The sequence below is a fragment of the Furipterus horrens genome, unplaced genomic scaffold, assembly GCF_987537825.1.
Source record: "Furipterus horrens unplaced genomic scaffold, mFurHor1.1.pri manual_scaffold_8, whole genome shotgun sequence".
Classification (NCBI taxonomy): domain Eukaryota; kingdom Metazoa; phylum Chordata; class Mammalia; order Chiroptera; family Furipteridae; genus Furipterus; species Furipterus horrens.
Genome location: NW_028327178.1, coordinates 39991712 through 40004485, shown reverse-complemented (window position 1 = coordinate 40004485; position 12774 = coordinate 39991712). Strand labels below are relative to the sequence as shown.

Here is a 12774-nt window from a genome sequence, read left to right as displayed (position 1 = left end):
GGTTGCAAATCAGGTCCCTGGTCGGGGCGTGTGCAAGAGGCAACCAATCAATGTTTCCGTCTCACATTGATAGTCTTTCCTTCCCCTCTCTCTAGAATCAATAAAAGGGGGGAAAAATTTAAGAAATGCCTATTCCCTGTAATTCTTTCATCTATTTAACAAAAACAATCTATATTCATTTATTAAAGTGATTAATGTGGATAGCATTTTGGTTTATACCCTCTAAGACTTGTCTGCATCCATTCAGATAGGAGTATGCATTGAACAAAAATGTGCTCATATTGTTGCATGCTGTCCTGCTTTTAGCATGCCCAACAAAAGTTCTGCTTGGGATTGATCAACTTTGTTAATAAGTTCCTTTATGGATTCTGGACTGATATGTTTTAACTGATTTAGCGGATTGTCATTAACTTAGCAAGCATTTATTGAACACCTGATATATGCTATAGTGCTATTCTAATGTCTTTTATATTAAGTTAATACTAATATGTAAGGCCTTTAGAGTTTAACTATTATGGTTTGTTTGGAGAAATGTTGTCTATTTCTGAAGATAGATCGCACAGAATGACAGGCCCTAAAAATGGACCCAGAGCTATTTGACTATCACATACCACTGCAGACAGCTGCTTGTCCCCTCTGCTTCTTAGAACTCATTTGTTCATCATTCAGCAAACGTTTGAGTATTACCATGTGCCAGGGATTATGCTAGGCTCCGCTATTAGTTGTTCCGGAACTTAATGCTTCTTTGGCACTGTTCACAAATGCCTGCTTAACTGGTAGTAAGATCTTATCTTTAAACCATCCATGTCCTTAACCTCTTAGGAAACAACCAGATTGAGAAATTAAAAAGAGTGAGCATTAGGGAAAAATATCTCAATATATCATATACTGTGCTCCACAGGTCAGTCTGTTGGCTTAATAAAATTATTTATTTATTGAACCAGTACCACTCTCATCCTGACAATTCCATGGGCTTCAGTGCTTGCAGCATAACACCAGTCTCCTCTTAATAACTAAGGAACTGCAGGGAATGACCTGCAACTGGATCTGCATGGTTATATTGTGGATTCCTAGGATTGTTTACCCCATGGACAAAAACAAGACCAGCCACTCATAGCTATTCTTAATGTGAGGGTGTGGGTTCCAGGAACTTTTCTCTTTAACTTTCCCTTAGCTCACCTAGCAGGCTGGGCCCAAAGATTGGCTCTTTTCTTGAGACCTTGTATTATTTGTTTTTGTTTGTCTGGTTTTTATGGGGGTGGGTGGGTGGAAGGTCAGGAATTAATATTAATTAGTTGCTTTCTAACTAAGATGAGAGGGTTATAGGTTTCTATTAAAATTTGTATACCCCAAATCTCCATTGTAGAATTCTAACTTAATTTATGTTGATACTCCATCCTGAAGGAAATGAGCATAACTTTCTCCTTAAGTATAGGCTGTGCAGAGTGACTTCTTTCTAATGAGTATATAGTATCGTATAGTATTCTGCAGTATAGAAAGAGAGAAAAAGGGTTACTATACAGTGGAGAAACCTGACAAACACTACCTCAGCCAGGTTGTCAAGGTGAACATCAACAGCAATAAGTCACATTGATAATATGCATCCTTGATAGGATGTGATGAAATGGCACTTTACCTTTGTGACCTTCCTTCCCAAAACTTGTAACCCCCCAGTAATAACGTGAAAAACATCAAATAAATTACAACTGAGGAACATTATACAAAATATGTGATTAGTACTTCTTAACACTGTGAAAGCCATAAAAAATAAGGAAAGTCTAAGAAACTGTCACAGCCAAGGGGAGCCTAAGGAGACATAACAGTAATGTGACATCCTGGAGCATAAAAAGTACATAAAGTGGACTTTAGTTAATAAGACTCATTCATGGTTGGTTTATTAATTTTAACAAATGTATCATATTAATGTAAAATGTTAACAGTAGGGGTAAGGAACTCTGTATTAGCTCCACAATTTTCTGTAAACCTAAAATGGTTCTAAAATGAAAAGTTTATTTAAAAACGGCAACCACAAAAATTAATCTGCTTATCCCTGGCTACTTCACAATTAACTTTTGCATTAATTTTGATTTGGGACTGTCTACAGTGTTTCTTTTCAACTTATACCAATTACTCAGGAGTTGATTTTGCTATGAGTTATCAACAAAATATTAATTTTAGTCTTACACTCTTTTAAAACTATGTTAAGGGAAGAAACTGTATTTTAGATAAGTTTTATCAGGACCAGTCTTAAGATTTAGTTAATTAAAAGAGAGCTTTTTAAAATTTGAATGCTGATAATTTTGAATATGTGACAATTGTGAAATGTCCAGATTTGTTTGGGGATGTTATAGAGAATAGATTTTGGAAGAGGGCTTTTATAAATGTTTAGAGGAAAATCAGTGAAAGCCTGCCTAAAATATATTTGGTTCCATGGAAAAGAATTGTTTTAGTTTTAAAAGGGAAAATCATTAGGAAACATTGAATGTAGCAGTGATAAGGGAGGAAAAGGTCTAGAATGATTCCTGGGTTGTGACTTGGGTGGTTGGTTAAATGGTGATAAGAATAACCAAAATCAAGAATATAGGAGGAACACTGGGAAGAGAAAAGAAGAAAAGGGGAATATGTGCTACTATGTAAGGTACAGGTTTATAATCTAGGAGGTGTCATAACTATTCTATTGAAGAGTAGTAGGATTTTACCTACATTATCTTGTTTAATTCTTACAGAAACCTTAAAATATTTTATAGAGATGTCTATGGAAGTTTTAGTATTAGATATGAATCATGACCATTTGTTGCAGTGAGAGATATGCAACAGATTATGGGTGAGAGTGTGTAGTTGGTTGGACCTTCACAGTGCCAGGATATGGACCTCAGCTTTAAAGGTCTAGAGTAATTAGACTTTAGCTGTATAATACTAATTAACTTGTAAGACATTGATGTATAAGTCAGCATGCCAATATTATTTACAGAAAGAAGTATTCTTTTTTTTAAAATTATAGTTTGATTATGCTATTACAGTTGTCCTAGTTTTCCTCCCTTTGTCCCCCTGTACCCTGCAACCCCCACTCTCTCAGCCAGTCTCCACACCATTGTTCATGTCCATGGGTCATGCCTGTAAGTTCTTAGGCTACGCCATTTCCTGAACTGTACTTTACATCCCCGTGGCTATTCTATAACTACCTTATCTGTACTTAATCCCCTCACCTCCTCACCCATTCCCCCACACACCCCTCCGATCTGGCAGCCATCAAAATGCTCCCTGTATCCTTGACTCTGTCTCTGTTCTTCTTGTTCACTTAGTTTCACTTTAGGTTCAGTTGTTGATATATGTATTTACTGCCATTTTATTGTTCATAGTTTTGATCTTCTTTTTCTTAAATAAGTCCCTTTAACATTTCATATAATAATGGTTTGGTGATGATCAACTCCCTCAGTTTTTTCTTGTCTGGGAAGCTCTTTATCTGCCCTTCGATTCTGAAGGATAGCTTTGCTGGGCAGAGCAGTCTTGGTGGTAGGTCCCTGCATTTCATGCCTTTGAATATTTCTTGCCAATCCATTCTAGCCTGAAAAGTTTCTTTTGAGAAATCAGCTGACAGTTTTATGGGAACTTCCGCTGTAGATAACTTCTTTTCTCATTGCTTTTAAGATTATTTATCTTTAACCTTTGGCATTGTAATTATGATGTGTCTAGAGCAGGACTCTTTGCATCCATCTTGTTTGGGACTCTCTGTGCTTCCTGGACTTATATGTTCTTCACCATATTAAGGAAATTTTCTTTCATTACTTTCTCAAATAGAATTCCAGTATCTTTCTCTTCTCCTTCTGGCACTCTTATGATGTGAATGTTGAAATGCTTGAAGTTGTCCCAAAGGCTGCTTATACTATCCTGAAATTTTTGGATTCTTTTTTACTTCTTGTTTTGATTGGTTGTTTTCTACTTCCTTATTTTCCAAATCATTGATTTGATTCTTGGCTTCATCCACACTACTGTTGTTTCCCTGTAAATTGTTCTTTATTTTAATTAGTGTATCCTTTGTTTCTAACTGAATCTTTTTTATGCTGCTGAGGTCCTCACTAAGTTCTTTGAGCATGCTTATAGCCAGTGTTTTGACCTCTGCATCTGCTAGATTGCTTATCTCCATTTTTTTTAGTTCTTTTTCTGGAGTTTTGTTTTGTTGTTTAATATGCGTGATGTTTCTTCGTCTCCTCATTTTGGCAGCCTCCCTGTGTTTGTTTTTACGTATTAAGTATAACTGCTTTGACTCTGTGTCTTGGCAGAATGGCCCAATGTAGCAGGTGTCCTGTAGGGTATCACCCAAGTTGGGTACTTGAGGTGCGCCCTTTGTGTGGGCTGAGTACACCCTCCTCTTGTAGTTGAGCTTTGGTTGCTGTTGGCAGATGAACAGGAGGGATTTACCCAGACCAGTCAGCTGCAGGGATTGGCTGTGACGACTGACCACTAACCTCTGCCCTTGGTGGATGATCAGCTATGCAGGGGCAGGGTAGTGGTGATCTGAAGTGGTCTGTAGCTGTCCAGTTGGTGCACTGGCCCTGGGGTTTCCTGAGTGATGCAGGCCAAGATCAGCCCCCATGTGTGTTTTGCCCAGGGCCACCCTGCATGAGCTATAAAGCAATCTGAAATGGCTGCTACCTGTTTGGAACTTGGAGATTTCCAGGCGAAAACTGTGAATCTAGGCTGGCTGCTGCTAGTGCCAGACCTGGGGCTCACTGAGGCCAGCTGTTGCTTGTTTGATAGGGTTTATGAAGTTGTGAAGCTTCAACCAAGACCATCCATTCATATGGAAAAACAACTTGGGTGGACCCATGAGTTGGGTGGGGCAGAGTCTCTGAGGATCTCCAAGGTGGGTCAAACAGTGTTAACCGGGTTGATAGAGTCTCAGATGCGGCACCAGCTTGCCAGCTCAGTGGCTGTCTGGGGGGAGGGCTCAGAAAGGGGATAATGGCCTCTGCTCGCCTAGATGCCAGACACTCCAGTTTCTCTCAGTATGCCACCGGTGTCTTTCAAGCTGCTACCCTGGTGTTGGAGCTCAGAGGGAGTGAACCTGAATAGGTGAGTCTGTGTGGGGATTCTTTAGAGGAACTGCTTGGGGCTCCAACAGTTTCTTCTAACTCAATGCCTGCTGGTTGTTGCAGCCAGAAGTTGTGGGGACTTATCTTCCTGGCATTGGAACCCTGGGCTGGGGGCCTGGTAGGGGACCGGGCGGGACTCCTCGCTCCTGGGATATCCCTCCTCCTGAGATATCCCTCATGATTTTTATTCACCACAAGTGGGTGTGGGACCAGCCCTTTCCACATATGAACCCCTCCTATCAGTCTGAATGGATGTAGTTTCTTTAATTCCACAACTGTCAGACTTCCATTCAACTCAATTACTGACGGTTGTTAGTGATGGTGGTTCTATATTTTAGTTGTAATTTTGATGCGGTTGTTCAGAAAGGTGAACCATGTCTGCCTATGCCACCATCTTGACTGGAGGTTAGAAATTTTCTTTAGATGGTAATATTCACAGCAGCTGATCAGTAGTGTATTTTTTTCCCCCTGTTTGGGTAAAAATAAATCTATGAATAGTTAAATTAAAATTTGAAATTGATTGGTGAGTGAGATGGTTGGATGATCTTAATGGACAGTACCATCAGCTTGTAATAACTTCCATATGATGATGTATTAAAAATGATAGCATTTTACTGATTCTACTGGAGGGCATCTTAGAATACTGGGGTTACTTGTCCAGGAACTTTCTTTGTTGGATAATGCTAGCAGTACACTGACAAACTGTTTTTCTCACTTTTTTCTTCAGCCTACATAGAAACCATTTCTTTGCTCTTTTAAACCAGTCATTAGTTTTTTAAGAAAAAGACATAGTTTTAATCTTTTCTATTGTAATTCCATCTCGTGATTCTCTCATTCTGGCTCTTCCCTTCTACAGATCTGTTTTTCTCTAGTTGTTTTGTTATCTGTATGTTTTATTTACTTAATTAACTGTTGTCTGATCTGATATAGTCACTCATTTACCAATATAACACTGCTTCTATGTGAAATCTGAAATTATCATTTATTCTGCAATAAAATCTTTCTCTCTAAAAATGTCAATTTTGCATTTTTACATTAGAATTTAATTTACATGTAGAATGTGATCTAGAATGGATTCGGATTATTTTTGTCTCTTCCAAGAGTACCCTGGAATTGCTCCTGTTCTGTGTTTTGACAGTTTAATTGTACCTATTGTACAAAGAGAGTTAAAACTAAAAAGACAATGAAGTAAGTGAGAGAACAGAGAGGCAATAGGCTTTCAAGAATACAAATATATTTTTGTTTAAGTGCCTTAATAACTTTCTGAACCATTTGCTCTTCTTTCTGAGGGACTACAGCTTTCCCTGGCTTGTTCAGTTAGGAAATACTAGACTAGAAGAACAAGTGACGGCTCCATCTCAGTAGACAAATTATGCTCAGAGGAGGAGTTGCTCCTCTTTCCCTTTCCTTCCTTAGAGCTATTGCTAGTGCAATAGGGGAATGTACTTCTCAACCTGGAATGGGAAATGGTGGGAAACATGGTTCTCTAAGAACCAGCTTCTCAGGAATACAGAGAATGTTTAATAATGTGACTAATAGAAAACTTGATGGAATTAACATTAACCACACTTTATAATTTTAAACTTGTAATGTTTATATATCTTACCTACAAGGGTGAAGTTACAAATAAAGAGATTTTAATACAGCAAGGTTAAATATTATCTTAGTGTTTTAACTTAATATTTTTTGATCAAATTAATTTATGTATCTAAGTCAAATACTGCCACAAAGCTTATAATGAAGGAAGACTGTCTTATGCTTTATTCCTCTTTATTTCTTTGCCCCCAACCAACTTATTCTGCAATTTCTTAATTCACATCACCATTTTCTTTGAATTAATAATGTGTTTATATTACTTGTAAAAATTCCTTTTTATTTTTAATAAAACTTTTCACATGATTTAATACTTGCATATTTAAAACTGCCCAAGAATCACAAAACTTCTATAAATTCTGTTTATTACATGGCCAGATGTGTAGAATAATAGATAATGTATGGCATTGACATCACGATTATGTCAAATCCAAACATATTCAAATATATAATATTGCTTGAGTATTTTTCCCCATTAAGAATCTGGGTTAAAGCCCTGGCTGCTGTGGCTCAGTGGATTGAGCATCGGCCTGTGAACCAAGTGTCGCCGTTTCGATTCTCAGTCAGGGCACATTACTAGGTTGCACGTCAGGTCCCCAGTTGAGGGCGCGAGTGAGAGGCAACCACACAGTGATGTTTCTCTCCCTCTCTTTCTCCTTTCCCCTTTCTCTAATAAATAAAATAACTAAACAAATGAATAAATTATTAAAAAAAAAAAAAAAAGAATCTGGGTCAGCCTTGGCTGAGCGGCTCAGTTGGTTGGAGCATTGTCCTGTATAACAAAAGGTTGTGGGTTTGATTCCTGATCAGGCCACATACCTACATTGTGGGTCCGATGTCCGATTTGGGAGCATTGGGAGGCAACTGTTCGATGCTTCTCTCTTTCTCTGTCTCTCTCTCTTAAATCAATAGGCATATCTTCAGGTGAGGACTTAAAAAGTAATCTGGGTCAAAGTTTATATAATTATCTAGTATTTTGTTTTAATCCACTGAATAAGGAGGTTTAGAAGTCTTATAATTACTGAAAACAAATGTTAGCTTTTATAAGGTCCATAAATTTGATTTAGGGGCTTGTAGACTCAGAAAACTGTTAAGATTTTTTGAGCATTTCTTTGGGGACAGAGTCCATAGCTTTCCATAGATTTCCAAAGAAGTCTGTCATGCCTAAACAATGATCGTAACTTCAATAGCAATCATTGAAGGGTGTCTGTAAACTGTGGTTCTCAATATACTTTCAATCATAAACCTGTTTTGAAATCTGATAAAAGCTATAAACTTTCAAATTTGAGTACAGTTTTCAAAGTTTTTGGATCCTTCAAAGCCTGCTTTGTGGATTTGCTATGTGGGATTCATAGACCACTGCCATTAAGGAAACACGTTCTGGTTCATGCTAGGCTTTAGTCTCGTTATTTTAGAGACTTACAATTTCATTTACACATATTCTGGCTCTGTATTTTCAGACTGTCTCTCTATACATTTATAACATTTCTGTATTTCAAATTTTTATCTCATATATATCACCTTAGGTAATATGTATCTTACTATTATTTCTTTACATTTTTACTCTGTTGGAACAATTAAAAAAAATTTTTTTCCCCTGTGTTTACTGCCATTTTTATGAATGGGGCAGTTACTTTAGATTCCATTCTTTAAAAAAGTAGTAGATAAATATGCTAAGGGAGATTTTTTTCCCAAATTATATTACAAATTTTCTACATAAAACATTTCTATTGCCCTGGCTGGTGTGGCTCCATTAGTTGGCGTGTCATTTTGTAAACCCAAGGGTCACAGGTTCAGTTCCGGGTCAGTGCACATGCCTAGGTTGTGGGTTTGGTCTCCTGTGCGTACATGTGCGAGAAGCACATTCAAATTCCCATATGAATTTTTCTCTCCCCCTCTCTCTCCGTTCCCCTATCTCTAAAATCAATAAGCATGTCCTCGGGTGAGGATAAAACATTTCTGCTAAGAAAAGTTGCTGATGTATGTTAAGAAAAGTTGCTTCTAATTTTACTTTTCTTTTATGGTAATGGGTTAGCCTTTTCTTTAAGAAGCATAATTTCTTGATAATTAGTTTTCCTGTTCTTTTATGGTTTAATCTTTAGTGCTCTTTAGCATAACTTTGTCTTTTTTATTTTGGAAATACTTTGTTAACTGATTCTTAACATTTTAAATATTACATTATAATGATCCATTTTGAGTGTGTTGACATCAACTGAATTTAGCAGTACAAAATGACATAGATTTTTAACTGTGCAGAGTTCATGATAATCTGCCAGCTACATAAAATTTGTCTCAATTATTACTATTTTGTTACATAAGTAATTTTGCTATTTGGTTCTTCTTTATTAACTCTTTCATTAATATATACTATTAAAATTGAACCTAAGAGATTCCACAAATTAAATTTGTATCATTATTAGTTTACATTTCACAACTCTTCGATATTTTCTTATCTCATGTTTTCTCTTTGTAGTACTCCCATTTTTTTTGTATTTACTTATTTTTTTTTAATTATATTTTTTCCATTACCATTTAGTCCCCTTTTACCCCTTACCTCCCTGCAATCACCACTCTGTTGTCCATGTCCATGAGTCCTTTTTCCTTTTTGCTTAATCTTTCTACCCCCTAACCTCTCCCGGCCAGCTGTCATTCTGCTCTCTCTGAGTCTGTCTCTATTTTGCTTGTTAGTTCAGTTTGTTCATTAGATTCCACATATGAATGAAATCATATGCTACTTGTCTTTCTCTGACTGGCTTATTTCACTTAGCATAATGTTCTCCAGGTCCATCCATACTGTCGCAAAGGGTAAAATTTTCTTTTTTACGGCAGAAAGTATTCCATTGTGTAAATGTCCCATAGCTGTTTCATGGACTCATCTACTGATGGACTCTTGGGCTGCTTCCATACCTTGGCAATTGTAAATAATGCTGCAGTGAACATAGGGGTATTTATGTTCTTTTGAATTAGTGTTTTGGGTTGCTTCAGATATATTCCCAGAAGTGGGATTACTAGGTCAAAAGGCAGTTCTATTTTTAATTTTTGGGGGATTCTCCATAACTGCTTTCCACAGTGGCTGTACCAATCTGCATTCCCACCAACAGTGAAAAAGGATTCCCCTTTCTCCCCGTCTTCACCAGCCCTTGTTTGTTGATTTATTGATGATAGCCATTCTGACAGGTGTGAGGTGATATCTCATTGTGATTTTAATTTGTGTTTCTCTGATACCTAGTGATGTTGAGCATCTTTTCATATGTCTAATCGGTCAACTGTATGTCCTCTTTGGAGAAGTGTGTATTCAGGCCCTTTGCCCATTTTTTAATTGGGTTGCTTGTTTTTTTGTTGTTGAGTTTTGTAAACTCTTTATAAATTTTGGGTATTAACCCCTTTTTAGATGTATTGATGAATGTGTACTTCCACTCTTTGGGATTTTGTTGTTGTTGTTGTTGATGTTTTCTTTTGCTGTGTAAAACCTTTTTAGTTTGATGTAGTCCCATTTGTTTACTTTTTCTTTTGTTTCCCTTGCCTAGGGAGATATATCCAATAAAATATTTCTGTGAACAACGCCCGAGATTTTACTGTCTATGTTTTCTTCTAGAATTTTTATGATTTCGGGCCTAATATTTGTCTTTAATCCATCTTGAACTTACTCTTGTGTGTGGTGTCAGAAGGTGTTGGTCCAGTTTCATTCTTTTGCACATATCTTTCCAATTTTCCCAACACCATTTATCATTAGCTCATTGTATATACTTGCTTCTTCTGTTGAATATTAATTGACTATAAAGCTGTGGGTTTATTTCTGGGGTCTCTATTCTGTTCCATTGATCTATGTACCTGTTTTTATGCCAGTACCAGGCTGTTTTGATTAATATGGCCTTATAATATAGTTTAATGTTAGGTTGCGTGATTCCTCCAGTTCTGTTTTGATTCTATTCTCCAATCCATAACAGTTTGTGTACCTCTTAAAGTATCAAAAAGTGTACACTTGAGACTTAGAAAAATTGAATTTTTATTTCTCTATGCCTGGTTTTCTTTAAAAAGAAACATTTTCATTTGACTTTAGAAGTTTTTAAAAATAATTTTCTCCCAAAACAAATAATTAAATATCAAAATAACATTAATTTGACTTTCAGTGCAATGCGTGTTTTATTATCTAAATTACCAAGACCATGGATTGTGGATGAGAAGAAAGATGATGGCTACACTGCCTTGCATCTGGCTGCCCTTAATAATCATGTGGAAGTGGCTGAATTGTTGGTACATCAGGTAAGAAAACGAATTAAATAATTTTTAACAATTTTAAACCATTGCCATTCATTTATTTATTAGTTCATCAACAACCTGTTAGTTTGTTACAGTAAAATCCCATGATTATGTAAATTCAGGAATAGTGAACGTTCAGTTTGTGCCTAACACTGGTTGTTAAATGAAGGAAGTGTGTGCGTGTGTGTGTGTGTGTGTGTGTGTGTGTTTGTTTCAGTCCCCAGTATTCCCTCTCCATAATCTTCATGGATTATTCCAATGAAATGAGCATCAACTAAAAGAAATTTCCCAGAATCATTGCCACTGTTGTGGAAGTATCAATGAGCCACCAGACTAAGAACCATCTTATTGATATCTAAGATGGTGTGGCCAGTCCCATCAAGTAACACCAGGTTGCAGGGATTCAGGTAACACCAGGATCTGGGGAATTCAGTTCATGATTACTGAGAGACCCCTCTATTCTGTGACTGGATAGTAGCACACACTCATTTTAGTCATCTCAGAAATATGATAAGTGTTCATGACTGAATTTTTTGGAATCTATTTATTGCAGTTTTATGATGTTTTAGTATATTCAGCAAATTTTAAAAAGCATTATCAAAGAATTATCTGTAATCCCTGACTTCAAGAAATTTACAATTAAGAAAATGAAACGAAAATTTAGGAGATAGTCCTTTATGTGTAATTAAGCCCCATATCATAAGCTGTATCCTCCATAAACTACACATTTCGATAAAGAAATAGTTCAAAAGTTGAATTGCCTTTCCTGTGACATTTAAGTCTTTATTATTAAAATTAGTTCTCTTAGAAGTATTTTTAATTATGACATATTCTTTTTCATTCTAACCTAAATGACAACCCATAAGCCATTACCACACTGCCTTAGTTATTGTCACGTTGTAGTAAGACTTGCAATCAGTTAAAGTAAGTCTTCCAACTTTGTTCTTCTTTCTCAGAATTGTTTTAATATTCTAGATCTTCTGATTGTCCATATATATTTTAGAATCAGATTATTAGTTTCTATTAAAAGTCTTTTGGGAGTTTGATTGCTCTTGCACGTATTAGATATATCTTTACGTTTTGGTGCTGTTGTAAATTGTATTGTTTTAAAATTTCAATTTATAATTGTATATTGTTAGTGTCTAGAAATATAATTATTTTTTGTATATTGACCATATATCCTGTGACAGTGCCTAAATTACAATTGGTCATTACGGAAACAGAAATTGTAGTCATATTGAGATATTACTAACCATTAACTACAGTGATTAAATTTAAAGGCCAGAAAAACCAAGTGTTGATTAGGATGTGGCACAATTAAAATACACAAACATTGCTGATGTTTTTCCAAAGCAGCCATTTTGAAAAACAATTTGACAGTTCTTTACTAAGTTGAACATATATTCATTATATAGTCGAGCAGTTCCACTCTGGGTATGTACCCAAGAGATTTGTACCCACACAGATACTTATACTAAATATTTGTAGCAGCTTTATTTATAATAGTCCCAAACTGGAAGCAAGCCAAATGTTCATCAGGTAGTGCCTGGATAAACATATTATGGTACAGCTATACAATGTATATTACTTTGGAAAATCTAAATGATGGGAAAGTTCAGGAAACTTGGGATTTCAGTTGTAATTTGAGAGCGAGTTGTTCTAAGACGTAAAGAGAATGATAGTTTATCTTTTGAATCTGTGGCCCTTTTCTTAATTTCCTTTTTTTAAAAAATTATGCTAGACATTGTGTTAGGAGCTTTGTATATTACTTTTTAAAATCTTCATGTTAACCATGTGAAATAGGTTGTACTATTACCATTTTAGAGCT

The 12774-nt window shown here is 36.1% G+C and overlaps 1 protein-coding gene across 2 annotated transcripts in view; it reads left to right on the top strand.

The window, feature by feature from the left end:
* The window catches only part of MIB1 (MIB E3 ubiquitin protein ligase 1), a 147086-nt gene that overhangs the window by 95851 nt on the left and 38461 nt on the right, over positions 1–12774 (top strand). For both annotated transcript variants that reach the window (XM_090285744.1, XM_090285743.1), the window contains exon 13: positions 10817–10949. In XM_090285744.1, the coding sequence (XP_090141870.1) occupies positions 10817–10949 (133 nt within the window). The remainder of the gene's footprint in view (positions 1–10816; positions 10950–12774) is intronic.